A 19,206-nucleotide genomic window follows, 5' to 3' on the forward strand; every position below is an offset into this window, starting at 1 on the left:
ATTCTAGGGTAAGGAATCTATAACTAACTGTTTCTTTCAGATGAACAAGTTACTTACCTTCGATAACGATATACGAAAGAAATACGTTAGATTCCTTACCTTAGAATATCCCCAGGCGTCAGGCTGGATCCGGAAAGATTTTTCGTCAGCAATACCCTTGCTCGTCGCTAGGCGTCGTCTGCGGCTCCGCGTCCGTCGTCGGCGTCGTGATCGCCGGGATGACATTGTCGGAGTACTTAGACGCCACCCTCGCGCGCTGACGTCAGTTATTCTTTTTTCCGCGCCAGTAAGCGCAGATCCGGGAAGAGCATACCCTTTAGTCACTTTTTGACAAAACTTTTTGAACTTTTTTAGTTCCTCTTTCGAGTCGACCTTGACTCCTGGTGCCGGTAGGGAGGCCCGGTTTCAAGCCGTGCGACGCCAGTCACCGACTTATGTCAGTCACAGATCACCACCGTCGGTGTCTCTACTGCCTTGGGGCCGACCATGATGCCGAGTTGTGCCTCGACTGCCGGGCCTTGACCTCGAAGGCTAGGGGGGAGCGGTCCCGCAAGCTCCTCGAGATCCAGCAGTCAGCTCCGCGCCGCTCAAGGTCCCGGTCGAGGAGGAGGTCGAGGGACCGGTCGCGGAGCCGCAGCCGTCACCACTCGTCGGGATATAAGTCCTCGCATTCCGGTAAGTCGAGGCACAGTAAAAAGAAGTCGAAGAGGCGACATCGCTCTTCTGACTCCCCTCGATGGTCGTGCGACTCGGCTGAGGGTTCAGGTGTCACCACCCACGCGGCTCCATCGGAGCTGCAGAAGTCGTATCCGGCCCCATACCCTCCATTTGAGGTTCTGGACTTTTAAGAGTCCAGAGGTGTCAGGGAAACAACACCCAAAGACCCTGAGTTCCCTCCTGCCTTGGTGCACAAATAAACAGAGACGCGGGCTTCTCGATGGTGGCGTCAAAGACCAAGGTTTATTTACTGCAGGGAGACAGAAGTCATAGGAACCACACAGAGGCAGAATCTACGAGACTGTTCAAATTGCACGAAGTGGGTTGCGCCTTAAATACACGAAATATGTCTTTAGGCAACATTACACGAATATTTCTCATGCCCAACCCGGTATCCCAAACAGATAATAAACATACATCAAACAATAATTAGTCGTCGGTTTTCGGTATTCGATCAGGTCTCCTTGTCAGTTTTCCATTCTTTGCCCGATCCTCCCCATCATAAAAATCGTAACCTCCCCATTGTAAAAGCCCAGAAGGAAAGGAGCAGAGCCAGGTGCAAGGGATAGAAAAAGTCGGATAAGAGGTGTTTATGGATCGTAAACGGGCATGGCTACCGTATTCGGCCTCTCAATCAGGACAATGGACACGAGAACCAGTGTAGCAGGATTGGCCTCAGGTAGGGGAGGCAGCTTGATTCTGCCTAGTCACGCAGCGTCAGCTTTCTCTTGGGAATTTGAGCTTACGTGTCCTTAACAAGGTGATTCTGCCGGGGTCATCGCTCGTCCATTGGCTATGTGAGGGCAAGAAACAAAATGGATGCCGTATCTAAAATGGATGCCATGATTTAGCAACAGAATGCCCTATTTCTCAGTGAATTCATGCTCGTTGCGTAGCGAAAACACTGTTATGCATATAATGGATCATTTACGGTTCATTGGTACCAAAATCGTGTTAGTACTATGATACCGAATACACGGGTTCGGATCGCTACAGAACCTCACGGTCCCGGGGCCTAGTGCGACTCCGGGCGAGATCCGGGACTTCCTCGTGGCCATGAGGAGTCTCGCTCCGCCGTCGAGGCCTGCCGGCGCGCCTTCGGGCCCCGCAGGTCTGACTGGGAGGCCTAGCGAGCCGGCGGCTCCGACCCCGGCAACGTCGTCTACTTTGGTCCTGACGCCGCAGGCCCTCGTGGGATCCAGGCCTGGATCCCGGTCGACCTTAAGACCCCTCCACCGACACCGACCCCTATGGTGCCGCCCCTGGCGCCATCTTCAGACGACGTAGTCCCCAGGTTCAGCCCCGGTCCGTGTCCGGCGTCGGAGCGGCGCCGTCTCCAGCGCCGATGGATGAGCAATTCATCTACCGCCCGGCTCCGACCTTTCAGCCTGTCTACCAGGAGTCAGATGACGGGGACGACTGGGAGGGGTCTGAGGACCTTCTGGCACAGCAGTGCCAGTTTAATCAGGACTGGGCAGAAGAGCTGGGGGATGCCAGTGGTCTCGACACCTCCCATGACACTGGCTTCACCTCTCCTCCCGCCGTGGCTAAGGAGGAGGGTGCTACCTATTCTGTGGTGCTGCGCAGGGCTGCCGAAGCCCTTCATCTGGTGCTCCCTGCAGTGGCCGTGAGGACTAACCTCCTCACTGAAGTGCTTCAACCGCCAGTAAGCTCCTCGGAGCCTCTGCTGCAGTTCAATGAGGCACTCACTGACATTCTGATGGGCACCTGGTCCAAGCTCTCCACAGTCACTCCTGTGGCCCGGAACGTGGCCCGGTGCCACCGCCCTGCACCGGGCGACCCCAGCTTTCTGTCGGTGCACCCCACCCCTGAGAGCCTGGTTATCCAGGCCTCTACGTCCCAGACCGCCTTCCCGTCCGCTCCTCCAGATCGGGAATCCAAAAGGTTGGAACAGTTTGGGAAGAAGCTGTTTTCCTCCCTCAGTTTGTGGTTGCGGTCTATCACCACCGCGTGCCTTTTGGGCCTTTACACCCACTCCTTGTGGGATACGGTGGCGGACGTGCTGCCCCAGTGTCCGGAGGAGGCCAGGACACGGCTCGCCCAGGCTCTTGCTGAGGGGCGGGATGCAGTACGGTACTCCATTCGATGTGGACTTGACCCCAAGGACTCGCTGGGTAGAGCGAGTGCGATGTTGGTGGCGATTCCTCGCCACGCCTGGCTGAGATCCACGAATTTCTCCAGGGATGTCCAGAGCACCCTCATGGATATGCCCTTCGATGGCCGTCGCCTTTTTGGCGACAAAGCGGATAGTGCGCTGGAGCGCTTTAAGGACTCCAGGGCTACGGCCAAGTCCTTGGGCCTCTCGGCCCCCGCCCGCAAACTTCCGCTTTTCGTCCCTTTCATGGCCAAGGAAGGGGCGCCCCCACATGGCCGCAGAATCAGCCTCCACGCGGTCGCGGACGTGGATTCCGCTGAGGCGGAGCGGGGGGGGGACAGAGAGCCGGTCAGCCCGCATCTGCCCCAGCAGCATCTCCCTCAAAGCCTTCCTAGTCCGACCTTTCAGGCCGATTCCACGCCAGTGGGAGGCAGGGTTCGTCATCACCTGCTCCTAGCGTACCATCACGTCGGACAGGTGGGTGCTGTAAATCGTTCGAAGGGGCTACTCCCTCACCTTCGAGGCGACCCCTCCAGCCATGCCACCACAGTGCCACCGTATATCGGAGGATCACTTGGATCTTCTGCGGGAGGAAGTTACGGCACTCTTGGCCAAAGAGGCCGTCAAGCGCGTTCCTGGTCCAGAAGTAGGCCGTGGTTGCTATTCCCACTACTTTCTGGTTCCCAGGAAGGGCAAAGGGGGCCTACGCCCTATCTTGGACCTCAGGAGCGTCAACACCTTCCTCCGGAAGGAACGGTTCAAGATGCTAACTTTAGCTCGGGTGCCCTCGACCCTGGAGACTGGATCGTAGCGTTGGACTTGCAGGACGCTTATTTCCACATCCCCGTCCTGCCGGCGTTACCTGTGGTTCACGGTGGGCCAGGAGCATTTTCAGTTTACCATGCTCCCCTTGGGCCTCACCAGTGCCCTTCGGGTGTTTACGAAAGTGATGGAGGTGGTCGCAGCTCATCTGCGCAGATTGGGGGTGTAGGAGAGTAGGGTCTGCTTTCTATGTTCACCCCCACTTTTTGCTTTTGCTTCACTGGTTTTCAACTTGGATGTGGCTGTGGGCCTGCCAATCAGACCCACAGCCCTGCTGTTCTCTCTCTAAATTGATACTATGTACTTTAGGTGCATAACCCAATTGGTTAGGATCACCTTATTGGCCCCTGTATAGTGTACCTTAGGTACCCAGGGCATAGGTGTACCCTAGGCCTACCAGGGGCTGCAGCATGTATTGTGCCACCCCTGGCGTAGCCTTCCATTATGACACAACTGGCTGATCACTCAGCTGGGGCAAGGTCGTGTAATCACTCCTTGCTTAGGTGTAGTATTCCTATACCTACCTTATATATAGACACATGTGTACCTATCAGGCACTCCTATGGCAGGCCTTAACAATCCTGGAGGCAGAGTGCTTGGTAACATGTGAGATGGTGCTCTAGCATGAGCTGAGCCTGTCTGCAGCTTTCGGAACCATGTCCTTATAGCTGTTCTAAGATATAGCCTACCATATACTCTTAAAGTACCTTATAATCGTAAACGGTTATGGTAACTATGGTTTGGCTTTATCAAAACATGTTGTGTAAGGTATCGAACACTTTGGAATAATACCCCCATACCATTTCTGGCAATGAGGATATTATTCCTTCCTTCTAGAGGGAGAAGACATGTTGAAACCTACTTACCCGGTTAAAGTTAACCAGAGCCCCAGCATCACAAAATGGATGCTGCTGCCACAGACACAAGTCTGACCTCCTGCTGCTGGGAGTCCTTCCAGCGAGGGAGGCTTGGACAATAGGTTTCCTGCCTTGGGAGGTGCGAGCACCACCCCAGACAGGACTTAGTGTATTGGGGCAGGGAGGGATGAAAGAAACTAGACACTGCCTGGGGCACACAAGGTGTCCCATGCATAGTCAAGTTCAAACCGGCGCTGGGGCACTCCAGCCCCAGCTCTGGCGCGAAACTGGACAAAGGAAAGGGGGTGTAACCACTCCCCTTCCTGGTCCCACCCATAGGAGGGAACTTGCAGGTAGCCCAGCCCACTAGCCCAGTATATCAGTAGGTAGCTGAGCCCTGCTAAATTAGATTAACCCAAATCTGCAACTTGAACAGAAACTCTGGACCTTCGACCACAGGAAGAAGACTGAAGAAATCTCCCTTGTGGCCAAGGAGTGACCACCCTGGGCAACCAGGCACCATCCAGTGACCACTGCTTGCTTTGCGACTGATCCTACGAGGGACGACTGCAGAGACTGACCAGCGCCGAGACTTCCAGCCACCTCTGAACCAGATCCACATCTACAGCAAAACTGAGACCCGTGAAGGCGACGAGGGACGTGGGACCGGCGACTTGGGAAAAGTGGCTAGTAACTGACTAGCGCGACTTCTGAGGCTTATTCGAGGCTGTGCTTGGGGAATTGAGAAGCCCCCATCCCGAGCACCATCTGCAAAGAAGATCAGCTCCCCACACTTCACGTGTTCTGCGTGGGGCCCTTCTGCACCTGAGTTGCTCGACGTGTTTTCCGGTTGCTGGCGCGTTGGCTAGTGACCTCTGCGACAACGAACCTTTGATTTCATCTTGCTTGTCCGGCTCCTCCAGATTGGCACTCGCTCCTCTGTGAAAGAGAAGCACCCCAGACCTTCCTGGTCTGCACCAGAAGCAAGTCCTCCATTCTGTGTGGGTTCCGCTTGCCAAGGCTTGTTGGGTCCTAACTCGACATCGACGCCGCCGACAGCAAGAGCCTTCGTGGGACAGCTCACCTCCTGGTCCTGGTCGTCCTCGACGTCTCCAGGTACCCGTGGCTGCTGCGACAAGCTTCACCTCTTCACCTACATCTGCACAACATCGCCTGGTTCCTTCCTGGTTCCTTCCCGGCTCCTGCTGGTGACCTAGACTCTGTCCCTTCTGCTTGCAGGTATCCTTCTTTCTTGATTCCATCCTTGGGATCCACCGGACACTCTTCACTGACTGCCTGTCAGCAACTTTCCTTCAGGCATCCATAGGAGTCAATGACGAAACCCGACGCAAGTTCACACCTATGCACCCGCAGCCCGTGGGCTAGGTAACTTGAGTACTCCGGTGCTCACAAGGGTAGTGACTATCCTAGGGTCTAGTTTCCAAGTCTCGAACTCCTAGCTATTCCAGAAGTGTCCTAAAACTCGTAATTTCTAATAACTACTATTTCTATTGACTATTACGCTTTACGCGTGAGTGTTTCCACTCTGCACCTGAATCCCGTGGGCCTCCCACTTCCTAACCTTTGGTAGTATAGTGTAGCCCCACCGATTCCCTAGGCCTATCCTGTGTTCGTGACAGTGGTTCTTATACCACTTACTTAGTATATGGTTTGCGTGGCCCCTAAGGCCTAACTGTATTACTTACCTGTGTGACTTATGTATGCTTAAATAAGACTGTGTTGTACTTACCTCGAATCTCAAAGAGTGCGGAGGGTATTTTGACTAGAATAAATACATTCTATTTTTATATATATCTGTTGTGGTGTCCTTTCATTTGGTATTCAAGGGATTGCAAATGGTATATCAGCTGGCTTCACATGCCATACAGAGTTTAGCCTAAGACTGCTCTTGTCCATGCTACCACTAGGATAGCTGGTCTATAAGGTTGACTTTACAACCAATCACCATAAGGGTTGTTTGGACTGATACAAGGTGTACACTAGAACTAGTGACATCATATATCAGGCCAACTTCTCACACTCTGCACTACCAGTTATGAACAGAAGCTTACAGAGTGACATATTCCTGCAGATGGATCCTCTAACAACAGATTCTTCATCAAATTACTTTGATGGAATGTTTTTATCTACTCCATTCTAATAAGATCTCAATCTAGAAAGCCAGTCACTGGCGCAATCAGATTTTAAGGGTCCTTTGCCGGACAGTAGATCAGAAAGAAATGGACGCCAGTGCATAGAGATGGTGGCTATGTAGGGGCTCTAACTTTCTATCCAAGGAGGGATGAATCTGACGTCATCAATCGCCGCGTGAGGGAAATGCTGAGAAAAGTTTCTGGATTGAGCCTGGTGCCTGAGGTGAGATGGGGGAACGAGGGGTGTATTCACAAGGTAAAGAGTGAGAGGTTAAATAGAGTATTCACCAGAAAGAGCATCACCGGAGGTAAGTAACATTTACATTTGCTACCCAACTCAATGGTACGCGTTTTTCTTTTTCTTCTTCAACCTTTGGAGGATAAAAGGCTAAGGTGGACCCCTGGGATTTGAACCTGCCTTACAAAGTTAAACACAGATTTCTGGAGGGTATGCATTTTTCCACTGCGCTACAAAGACCCTTTTACATACAATTTTGGTATTAGCAGTTTGGCAAACATGCCTTTGTCACAAGGGACTTCCTAAACCATTAGTGTTCTATCAGTTTGTTGAATATTTCATAAGTTTGATAAACATTCCTTTGTTCATAATCTATTTCTCTGAATTGTAGTAATTTTTTGTGTCAAGATGTTGGTGTTAGATATTTTCAACCTCTGAATATTTTGGACCAATGCTCTTAACATCTTTCTACGTTTCACTTATATCAAATTTTTGTTTTAGAATATTTGAATCCTTACAATTAAGGGACCTATGAATGTGTTGCCCATGGTTGCTTTTAAGAATGTTTTCCGTTGTAAGTGGATACATATTCATGGAATAAACATAGCTCCAATAGGTGAGAAGACTGCCATTATTCAAATGTGACTGAATCTATAGTTGTCTTAAGCTGAAGGGATAGTTGATACAAAGCGCATAAGTGGTTAAACCTGTAGCATCAGTAAATGACATTAACAAAGCTGTTGCATTTTAATGACAAAATATATTTTTCTCAAGCACGCAAGTAACGTGGATGCTCGCCCAAAGACAACAAGAAGAAGCGGTCCGACAACAGGAAAGAGCTATGAACTATGTCAAACTAAGAACGAATATGCAGCATGTTATGTAAGTTGGAATTGCTTTCAATCTTTCCTTGAACTAATCAATTTGGTGATTTTTGTGGTTGCTTAGTGGCAATGAGTTGGTTATTTTATTTAGGTAATCTTAAAAACTTTCCATTGCAAAGTAACACTTCCATCACAAGTGATCTACTTTCTAAAAGTCTGTGTTGGCACCACATTCTCTGCGAACATGAATGAGTCTGATTAGTCATTCCCCTCTACAAAGAGATGCGCACAGAAGGAACCTGCAGTTTATAGCAGGTTGCACTGTTTTTGAGGGCTTAGATCTTCCTCAGTCTAGCACGTTTCAGGAATACCTACTTCACTACAGCAAAATTGAGGAAAATGAAAACTAGATGGTAGCTTAGCACTTCGGTTCATTTTATTTTGTTACTTACGATCTGTGGGGAAAAAAACACCTGTGTAACAATTAGCAAAAGTAAAGTTTCTTGTTCCTTTGTGGAATTTTCCTATGGGACTCCTGTGTTCGATGGCATGGGTGGCTGTAGATTCTGAGTTGTGCAAATTCTTCTTCGAAGAAGGTTTTGAGTCACAAGATTGAGTGACTCTTCCTCTCGGCGATACTGCACATGGGGATTGACTCCTTTGTTAGATTGAGCTCTCTCCACTGTCTGGTTCGGACAGGTGTGTCTCTACTCAGTGTTTTACTCTGTTTGGTATGAGTCTTCGGTCCTATCCTGTCTTGGACTGAATAGTTTCCCGGTCCCGCTTTCCGTTGCTGTGCCACTTTAAAACTTAGTAGGTTTGAACACTGACCGATCGCCCTTCGGGGCGCTGCCCATCTTGGGATTACCATCTCACATGCTGAGTCAGTATAGAAGATAGGTTCCTGATGGAACAAATACCTTTTAGACTTTGCCTGCAGTGCCACTCCAAATGTCCACACATTGATCAGCACTCCGTGTGCAACCTCTGCCTCTCACCCGACCAGTGTGAGGCTGACTGCGGCGCCTGCAAGTCTTTCCCCTACAATAAGGCTCTCTAGGACCGAAGAGCTTGTCAGTTGGAGATGTCTCGTCAGAATGAAGATGACACACCCAACATTTTTGGGGAGGAGCACACCCAGGAAGAGCCTGCTGCTGAACAGGAAGAACAGGCGTTCTCTGTAGATGAAATCTCTGGCTCTGAAATGGAGGAATTAAAGTACACCCTGCCACCCGGGCATCGCGTGTATACTATCACCCCAGACCCTGCTCCACAACCCAAGCAGACCCTAAAACACTTGCCATTCCTAATACTAGAGGTCGCCGGACTGCCAGTGCCATGGGCAGATCCATAAACACTCTTCAGATGCCCTGCCCTCGGGCCAAGCACTGACAATTTCCACTGAGGATAAGCCCTCAGTGTCGACCTCCTCGGATCAAGTGCATACTTCGGTCTCCACCCAACCATCAGGACTGACTTAGCAACCGAACCCATCAACCTCCGCACCGAGCAAGAAACATTCATCCATTTTGAAACTGTCAGAGACAAAAACATCAAAGCATTCCTTGGTTTCTGTGTCTCCTGTGGAGCCTATCCTTGAAACAATGAACCCACGACAACTAAGATCCGAATTCAACAAGGCGCTGGGCTAATAATGGCCTCTCCTCTACCAACAAGGCAATTAACCTTTGAGGATGCATTGGACGCACCTGTTCTCCCCAAAAAGAGAACAAAGGACAGGGCTACCATTCCTACTCATCATCATCCTCCTCCTGTCACCACCACCTCCCCCACCATAATCGCCACCTCCACCATCCCCTTCTCCTTCCCCTATATTTCCATATCACGACCCTCTTGATGCTTCACCTCCAGGTTCACCAATATCAAACACTGGGGGGTTTGGGAGAGTAATTAGGGGGATCCTTCCCATGGGATACATATGACACAGAGCCCATGACTCCAAATGATCTGGATCTTTATCAAGCCTGCCCCTCCCATCCTGAAGATGCAAGTTCTTTCGAACAGGTCATTGCTAGAGCAGCTACTTATCTTGAAGTTGAGCTACACAAGGAGTCTTTTGAACAAAACATCCTCTTTCATACCCTCTAATCCACACACAAAGATGCACAGTTTTTACCTATGCTTCCTGGCATGTTACAACACGCTGATAGAATCTTCAAAGAGCAAGTATGTGCCAGAGTTATTACCCCACGGGTAGATAAGAAATTAAAAGCAGCTCCATCTTTGTACGGAGTCAGGTACCCCATACTCCATAGTTGCTACTACTGCTGAGAAAAGAGCCAACAGCAAGGCAACTGGGGGTACGTCACCTCCTGAAAAAGAGAGTAAGCATATTGATGCAGCAGGGAAAAGAGTAGCAGCACTGGAAGCTAATCACTGGCGCATTAACAATTCCTGGGCCCTTCCAGCACGTTGTGATGGGGCCCATTGGGATGAGATAGAGGATCTACTACAGTAACTCCCTGAGGACCCATCGTAAAAGAGGACAACAAATTGTTGCAGAGGATCAGGCCATCACCAATAATGTCATCAGGTCTGCCCTGGATGCAGCAGATACAGCTGCTATAGGTATCAATGCTAGCGTGCTTCTAAGGAGACATGTTTGGCTCAGATGTTCTAGCTTCAAGCCAGAAGTCCTAATGGCAGTTCTCAACATGCCCTTCAACAAAGCCCATCTTTTTGGCCCACAAGTAGACGCCACCTTAGATAAAATGAAAAAAGGAGACAGATATTGATGAAGCTATGGGAACCTTACAAACGACTACATCTAGAGGCTCCTTTCGTCGCTCCTGCCACAAGGGTGGATATACAGCCACCATCACATATGCCTCTACTTATCAACAAAAGCAGGGTCAATCCACCTACAGTAAGGGCTATTTCAGGGGCTCCTTCAGAGGTGGTAACAATAAAGGAAGGGGCAGGGGTACCTCCGCATGCAGAGCAACATTCACTGCAAAGCAGTCAGTACCCAGTCCTCTTCCCCCCACCTCCCCCACCTCCCCAAACCACACAACATCTGTTGGTGAAAGACTACCATTTTTTACCCAGTCCAGCAGTTCATCACCACAGACTAATGGGTAGTAGCCATTATCTAACATGCTTACTGTCTGGAGCTTATTACCACACCACCCAGCATCCCACCTTGCACTCGCAGATTATCACAGGGTCCCCTAACACTTCTCAAGCAAGAGGTCGTAGCCCTTCTCAAAGGAGCCATAGAACCAGTCCCTCATCAACGTCAAGGCACAGGAGTATATTTTCTACACTTTGAGTCCAAAAAATCACAGGGTCACCTCAAAGATCAGCCACACTCACCTTTCTCTGCAATGGTGGAACACCAACAACCAGCTAGAGGGATGGCCTTTTCTGAACCCTATTCCTCACCTCACACCACAGATGCATCAGAGATGGATTGAGGTGCTGTAGAAAACTGGCTCTATATATACTACACCAAAATCAGGTATAGTGTGTATAGAGTCCAGGTGATCCCAGAGGTAGGCAGGGGTTAAAGTTAGATAGAACCTTACTCTCTATTTGTGGTAGAGTGGTCGAGAAGTAAGGCAGTATCAGAGGACAGTGTTAAGCATTTGATGTACACACTGTCAGCAAATGAATTCACACACTCAAGAACTGAACTCTGGGCCAATTGTTTTTGTATAAAACATATACTGTTTATTTTTAAAACCAAGCAAGCCTGGCACAGGTAAGCATAAAATACTTTTCTGATGGATACATCTGCCAGTGGATTCCTCACCGTGTGAATATCCCCTGCGCCAGCAACTTTCGGAAACTTTTGTAGCAGTCCACGCCGATGGGGTCGACGACTACGTCACAGAGACACGGCTCCGCTCGCGACTCCACTGACGTCACCGGCTCCATAAGAAGACCTCGTCGGCGTGATGACTTCAGTTCCCTTTTATCCGCGCCGTCGAAGCCAACGGATTTCAGGAATCGCTGTTGTTAGCGTCGTTGATACTTTGTGTATTTTCGTTGTTTTTACTGTCTTCTTTGAAGATGTCGACAAAGAAGTCTGGGTTTAAGCCTTGCCGGGAGTGTGGCAAGCATATGTCCATCACTGACCCACATGAGGACCATGTGTGCTGTTTATCCTCGGACCACGACGTGGATGGCTGTACCAGCTGCCGTAAGATGAGCACGAAGGCTCTGAAGGAACGGGAGGCAAAGCTCTTTATTGCCAGAATGAAGAAGGACAAGAGAGGGAGAGGGAGAAGGAGATCGAGGTCACGATCTAAGTCGAGGTTGGCGTCGAAGTCGACTTCGGGGCATGCTTCTCGAGCTAAGAAGCACAAGAAAAAGAGAAGACACTCCTCTCTGCACTATTCAGATAAGAGCACGGCGCCAAAGTCACCTGCTCGGCGTCGAAGGGACTCTATTTCTCCTTCTCCTGTGCCGGGTTCGCCTGCTGGTCCTTCATCTCCGGTGGTCTCTGTGTCTCCGGCTTCGCCAGTTCCAGCCCAGACTCCGACTCCGGTTCCATCTCCGGCTCCGGTTCCGTCTCCGGAAGATCTTCAAGCCCCGGGTGAGGTTGCGACGCCGTTGATTCCACCGTCGGCGCTGGTTGGCCCGAGTCCGGTGGGGCCTGGCCAGTATCCTGCCTTCCCTGGGCCAGGTCAGGACCCCTCGCATTACTTAAATGTGATGTATGGGGTATTTGCTCGTGCCATGTATGTCCCTGGTGCACCTGCGGGTCCGACGGGTCCTTTGGCATTTAACTTAGGGGTGCCGCAAGTGTATCCTCAGGCCCCTTTCTATCCATTTTATCCAGCGACGCCGTCTTGGAATCCTCCGGCTCCGAGAACGTCGACGCCGCTTCCATCCTCGCCGGCTCCGGCTTGACCTCGTTCGACGCCGATGGCTCCGCCGGATCCACGGTCGACGCCGGCACCGGCGCCGTCGGAGTCGATTACGGCGACGCCGAGGATTCGAATTCGCTCCAGAAGGGAGACTCAGAGGATTATTGAGGAGCAGAGATACCTTCAGGAGGAAGCGGAAGATGGAGAATTGGTGGAGTCGGATGAGGTTTTTGACGAGCTTAAGGAGGCTAGTGGCTTGGACCTGTCTCCTGAGTGGGAGATTACTCCGCCATCAGATGAGCCATCCAAGGACGTTGCACCCTACCATGCAGTCATAAGGAGAGCTGCGGAGTTGCTTGTTCTCCAACTTCCAACAACGGAGTTTAAGTCGAACATTTTGACTGAAGTGTTGCATTCTCCCACAGCGGTATCAGAGCCTTTGCTTCCCTTTAATGAGGCCATTGTGGAACCTGTGTTGGAGGTGTGGGGCAAACCTTTTTCTGCTCCTGCGGTCTCTAAGACGATCGCTAGGAGATACAGAGCGGCCCCAGGGGATCCAGAATTTTTGTCGTCTCATCCATTGCCTGAGAGCCTGGTAATTCAGGCGGCTTGTTCTGGGAAGTCTAAAGGAGCTTTTCCACAGGTCCCTGGGGACAGAGAGGCAAAAAGGCTGGACCAATCGGCAAAGAAGGTGTTTTCATCAGCCAGCATGGCTTTGAAATCGACTAACGCCACATGTCTTTTGGGACGCTATGTACATGCGCTGATGGATTCGGCTAAGAAACTGGTGCCGAAACTACCTGATGAGGATAGATCTGGTTTTAACGACATCTTGGCTGATGCTCAAGCGGCTGCGCGGCAAGTGATCCAAAGTGGGCTGGACACTGCAGATTCTGTTGCAAGGATCATGGGGTCGTCTGTTGCAACTAGAAGAAGTGCTTGGTTGAGAACTTCGGAGTTCTCTCAAGATGTGCAAACAACCCTATTGGATCTACCGTTTGATGGGTCTGGCCTGTTTGGGAAAAAGGCAGATGCTGCTCTGGAAAGATTCAAAGAGAGCAAGGCAACTGCTAAATCTTTGGGACTCCAGTCTCAGTCGAGAGGGTCTTATAAGAGGTACAGAGGTTTTGGAAGAACATCTTTTCGAACCTATAGGCAGACTCAGCAGCAGCAAGGTTCCTCGTCGAGAAGTTACAGAGGAAGAATCAGGGGTCGCACACGTGGCCGTCAGCTCTCCTCCTCCTCTTCCTCTTCCTCAGCCCCTCCCACCACCGCAAAACAGCCCTAGATCCGCCATTCCGGATCATGCTGGTCCTGTGGGGGGCCGGCTTACCCATTTTCTACAAGATTGGGAATCTGTAACTACAGATCTCTGGGTTCTAGATCTTGTAGAAAATGGGTATGCCCTTCCCTTTCGGGACTTCCCTCCAAATTACCCTCCTTGCCAAGGGGCTTGCTCGGAGGACCACTGTCTTCTCCTGCAGGAGGAAGTCCTGAAGTTGTTTCAGAAAGGTGCGATAGAGGTGGTTCCAGAGCAGGAGAGGGGACAGGGATGCTACTCCCGGTATTTCCTGATTCCGAAAAAGGACGGCAGATTGCGTCCGATATTGGACCTCAGGATCTTGAATCTTTATCTAAAACAAGAGAAGTTCAAAATGCTCACCCTTGCTCAGGTTCTTCAAGCGCTGAATCAGGAGGACTGGATGGTGTCCATCGACTTGCAGGATGCGTATTTTCACATCCCAATCCTGAAGTTGCACAGGAAGTATCTCCGTTTCACGGTAGGGTCGCAACATTATCAGTTTGCGGTCCTCCCGTTTGGTCTTACTTCTGCACCTCGGGTCTTCACGAAGGTGATGGCAGTGGTGGCAGCCCATCTCAGAAGGTCAGGGATCTCAGTTTTCCCCTATCTGGACGACTGGCTGATCAAAGCGGAGTCTCCAGAGAAGGTGCTGCATCATCTGCGGGATACAACTCAACTGTTGTACAACTTGGGTTTTTCGATAAATGTGCCCAAATCTCACCTGGTGCCCTATCAGCGCAACCTGTCCATAGGTGCGGTACTGGACACTACTGTTTGTCGAGCATTCCCTCCTCCTCAAAGGATTCTCGACATACAGGAAATGATTCCTTTATTTTACAACGGAGCGGTTGTTCCGGTTCTGAAGGTCCTTCGCCTGCTCGGTCTGTTTGCTTCTTGCATTCTGTTGGTCAACCATGCACGCTGGCACATGAGGGCGCTCCAGTGGTGCCTCCGCAGGCAGTGGTATCAGCACAAGGGAGATCTCAGGGAGTCTGTGAGGATCTCCAGAGAAGCTGCGGCGGATCTATCTTGGTGGGGCATGGAGGGCAATCTGTCTCAAGGAAAGCCCTTTCATCTTCCTCCATCGGTGGCCACAGTGATAACGGATGCATCCACCTTAGGGTGGGGTGCTCATCTGGGGGATCTGGAGATCAAGGGTCTTTGGTCTCCAGAGGAAAGGTTGCTTCACATCAACCTTCTGGAATTGCGGGCGATACGTTTGGTGCTCAAGGCCTTCCTCCCTTCCCTTCGCGGTCAGTCTGTTCAGGTCCTGGTGGACAACACTACCGCGATGTGGTATATAAACAAACAGGGAGGAGTGGGGTCTCTGCAGAGAGGCCCTGCGTCTATGGTCCTGGGCTCAGGACCATCAGATTTGTCTGATGGCAAATCATCTGGCCGGGGTGCTGAACGTGCGTGCGGACAGTCTCAGTCGGCAGTTCTCCGCCGACCACGAGTGGAGGCTCCATCCAGAGGTGGTTCGTCACGTCTTTCGGACGTGGGGAACTCCTCGGGTGGATCTGTTTGCCACCCGCGAGAACGCGCACTGTCCGTTGTTCTGCAGTCTCCAGTATCCAATACAAGGAGCGTTGGGGGACGCGTTTCAGCTGAGTTGGGGCTCACGACTCCTTTACGCGTTTCCTCCCATACCCTTGATTCCTCGGGTTCTGAGGAAGATTCGCCAAGACCGGGCCCAAGTCATATTGATCGCCCCGGATTGGCCAAGAAGGGTGTGGTACACGGATCTTCTCCACCTCTCCTCGTGCCCTCCGCTCCGTCTCCCTCTGAGGGCAGACCTCCTCTCGCAGTCGGAGGGGCAGGTTCTACACCCCCACCTCCAGAGCTTACACCTTCATGCCTGGAGATTGAACGGGGCAACCTGAATTCTTTCTCTCTCCCGCCGGATGTGGTGGATGTTATTTTATCGGCCAGGCGACACTCCACCAAATCTATTTATTCATATAGGTGGTCTAAATTTGTTCTCTGGTGTGGAGAGGTGTCCATTGATCCCTTGAAGGCTCGTCTGTCTAATATTCTACAGTTTGCCCTTTCTCTTGCTCAGCAAGGCTTTGATGTGACTACTGTGAAAGGATATTTATCGGCTCTATCGGCTTTCCTTTGTTTGCCGGATCAGCCGTCGCTGTTCAAGTCACCTATTGTTCTTCGTTTTATAAAGGGCCTTACAAACAAGTTTCCTCCTACTCCTTTTATCGTGCCTCAATGGGACTTAAACCTTGTACTAACCTATCTTATGGGTTCTCCCTTCGAGCCCTTACACAAGTGTCCCTTGAGGTTGTTGTCCTTTAAGACAGTTTTCCTCGTTGCAATCACCTCGGCAAGGAGGGTAAGTGAGCTTCAAGCTCTAAGTTCAAAACCCCCATTCTTGACCATTCATGCTGAACGAATGGTACTCAGGACCAGGGCTGCGTTTTTGCCTAAGGTGGTAACTCCCTTCCATTTGGGGCAGTCCATTACCCTTCCTTCTTTCTATCCTCCCCCTCACCCTTCCAAGGAGGAGGAGAGACTACACCGCTTGGACCCTAAGAGGGCGGTGAGCTTCTACCTGGACATGACAAGGGACTCCAGGATTGATGACCGGCTCTTTGTGGGCTTTGCTGGCTGCAGGAAAGGTCGAGCGGTGCACAAGCGCACCCTTTCCAGGTGGATTGTCTTGTGCATCAAGATATGCTACTCCCTTGCTGGTAAGGAGCCTCCGGAGGGTTTGAGGGCTCATTCTACCAGAGCAAAGTCTTCCACATCTGCCTTAACTAGGGGTGTTCCGGTGGAGGACATTTATAGGGCGGCAACTTGGGCCTCCCTCCACACCTTTGCAAAACATTATTGCTTAGACAACGAGGTGAGGAGGGACGGACACTTTGCTTGTTCCGTCCTTCAGGATTTTCTGGTATAGAAGGGTGGACACCCTCCTCCGGGAGTGGGGACTGCTGTGGAATCTATTCACAAGGAGAGGAATCCACTGGCAGATGTATCCATCAGAAGAACAAGTTACTTACCTTCGGTAACGCTTTTTCTGGTGGATACAGTATCTGCCTTTGGATTCCTCACTGACCCACCCGCCTCCCTGTTGTCCATCCTTCTATACCTGTATTTCTATGCCTGTAATTCTATTGATGGGTTTCAAATGTGTTTATCACTGTCAAAGGCATTATGTTATTTCTTGTGCTTTATTTATTTTCCACACTGGGTGTGTTGATATGCATATTGTGTACTGTGTATACTGTGTATATATATTGCTGTCAGTCCGTCCGTGTGCCTCGAAGGCACGGAAAAAAGGGGCGGAACTGACGTCATCACGCCCACGAGGTCTTCTTATGGAGCCGGTGACGTCAGTGGAGTCGCGAGCGGAGCCGTGTCTCTGTGACGTCGTCGTCGACCCCATCGGCGTGGACTGCTACAAAAGTTTCCGAATGTTGCTGGCGCAGGGGATATTCACAAGGTGAGGAATCCACAGGCAGATACTGTATCCACCAGAAAAAGCGTTACCGAAGGTAAGTAACTTGTTCTTTAGTGATAAGTTGCTGAATATAGAACGGTTTGAAAATGCAATAGAACTTGTACTTTGTTTGATTTACAGGGGAAGCAGAAGGTTGCAACACTTAGCAAATACAGTACATTGGAATGAATAGGCTTTTTCAGTAAATTACAGGTAAGTTACTTGTTATGTTACTTTTCTAACTCCGTGCTGGATACCTAGATTCAGCACTGGGACATTTCCTGTAAACAGGTAAGTAATTATGTTTTGGTTATTCGCATGATTTTTAAAGGATATCTTTAGATTTCAAGACTCCACACTTGGAAACGTTCTGGAAGAAAATTGTCAATGTTATCCTATGGAGGAAAAACAGGTTATCGGTTCACAGGTAAGTAATCAACTTTGGGAGTTAAGGTTCTGGGGTTACTCAGGGGTCCCCCAGGGTCAGTGATGCACTGTTGTTGCACCCTCAGCGGCACTAGGGCGGCCGTGTGCAGAGTGTCGAGGCCCAATGTTATCCAATGGGGGAAAGGGGGCCTCCGGTTGGTGGCTGCTGGCAAGCAGGCCACTGGGTTGTGGGAGCAAAACTCCTAGGGTTAAGGTCAGGGCAAATGGGGAAACAAAGTAGCACAAATGGTGCACACTCAGCGACACTGGGGCGGCCGGGTGCAGAGTGCTGTTTCGACTTCGGGTGCCTTGTTGTTTTCTCTGGAGAACTTTCGGTTTGCAAAAGCACTGCAGGCAGGGAGACGAAGGACTTCTGGGTGCGACCACCACTTGGAGAGGTAAGTTGGGAAGTTAAGGGTTGGTTAGGCACAGTCGGTTTGGGCACACAAGGCAGTGAGGCGTCAGGGGCAGGGGTGCCTTTTGGGGTTGGATCTTCTTACCAGCTCCTGGTCGTGGCTAGGGGGGCCTTCTGGATTTAGACTGCAGGTGTCGGCTGGAGGCTTGAGGCAGGTCAGGATGACCTCCTCGTGGTGTTTTTCCCCTCAGGCCAGGTTCGGCAGGTGCAGAGTGGGCTGGATTCGCGGTCTCTGGCTGCTGCCAGAGGTTGCAGTTGAACAAATCCAGTGTTCACAGGAGATGCCGTCTTTGGAAGTGACGGCAGGCAGGGCCTCCGGAATTTTTGAGGTTGTTGGCTGCAGGACAAACCGGGATTTCGCAGGAGCCGGTTCGAGGGGAAACATGCCTGTAGGGCTGGGGCCAAGTCAGTGGGCATCTTCCTCTTGTTAGCTGGCTGCACGGCTGTTCGGTCCTTCTTCTTTTCTTCTTGTTGTCAGGCTGGATCTGAGGAAGCAAGGTTCAGGGTGCCCCTTAAATACTAGATTTAGGGGTGTTACAGGTAGGTAAAGGGCAGGGACCTATAGGTCCCTTCCCTGGGGTGGGTACACCCCCTATCTTCCACCCTCCAGTGGGAGGGGGGCAAGGGCCTGTCCCTGGTTGGTTGGATCCTCCCATCCTCAAGATGGTAGGGACTCATTGTTGTGCTTCACCTCGCCTCCCGCACCTGAGGGGTGGAGTTGACAGAGGTGGGCACACCTCTTTCCCTCACTTGTTTTTCCCGCTGGCTCTCCCGCCCAAAGTGGGGGGTAGAACCAGTGGGGATCCGTTGCTGAAAGCAGCAAATGGTCTGGGAAGGCTCACAAAGGCGACATGCCTTTGAAGCTTCCCCTTCATGAACCCTGCCCGTCCTGGGGGAGGAGACTTGGCACCTCGTCCCAGGATGTGCATTGTTTCATGCCCCTGGGAGCAGCAGGCTCTCGACCCAGGGGTCCAGAAACATGTCTGGTGGTGGCAGCTCAAAGCAGCCACTCAGTCTGGACACTAGTGGTGGGTTCGTTTTCAGGG

General features: G+C 51.0%; 1 protein-coding gene across 2 annotated transcripts in view; it reads left to right on the forward strand.

Moving 5' to 3' along the window:
- STAG2 (STAG2 cohesin complex component) overlaps positions 1–19,206 on the forward strand; it is a 1,427,207-nt gene that overhangs the window by 1,264,891 nt on the left and 143,110 nt on the right. For both annotated transcript variants that reach the window (XM_085608133.1, XM_085608134.1), the window contains exon 33: positions 7,678–7,785. In XM_085608133.1, the coding sequence (XP_085464259.1) occupies positions 7,678–7,785 (108 nt within the window). The remainder of the gene's footprint in view (positions 1–7,677; positions 7,786–19,206) is intronic.

The sequence above is a fragment of the Triturus cristatus genome, chromosome 5_2, assembly GCF_964204655.1.
Source record: "Triturus cristatus chromosome 5_2, aTriCri1.1, whole genome shotgun sequence".
Classification (NCBI taxonomy): Eukaryota; Metazoa; Chordata; class Amphibia; order Caudata; family Salamandridae; genus Triturus; species Triturus cristatus.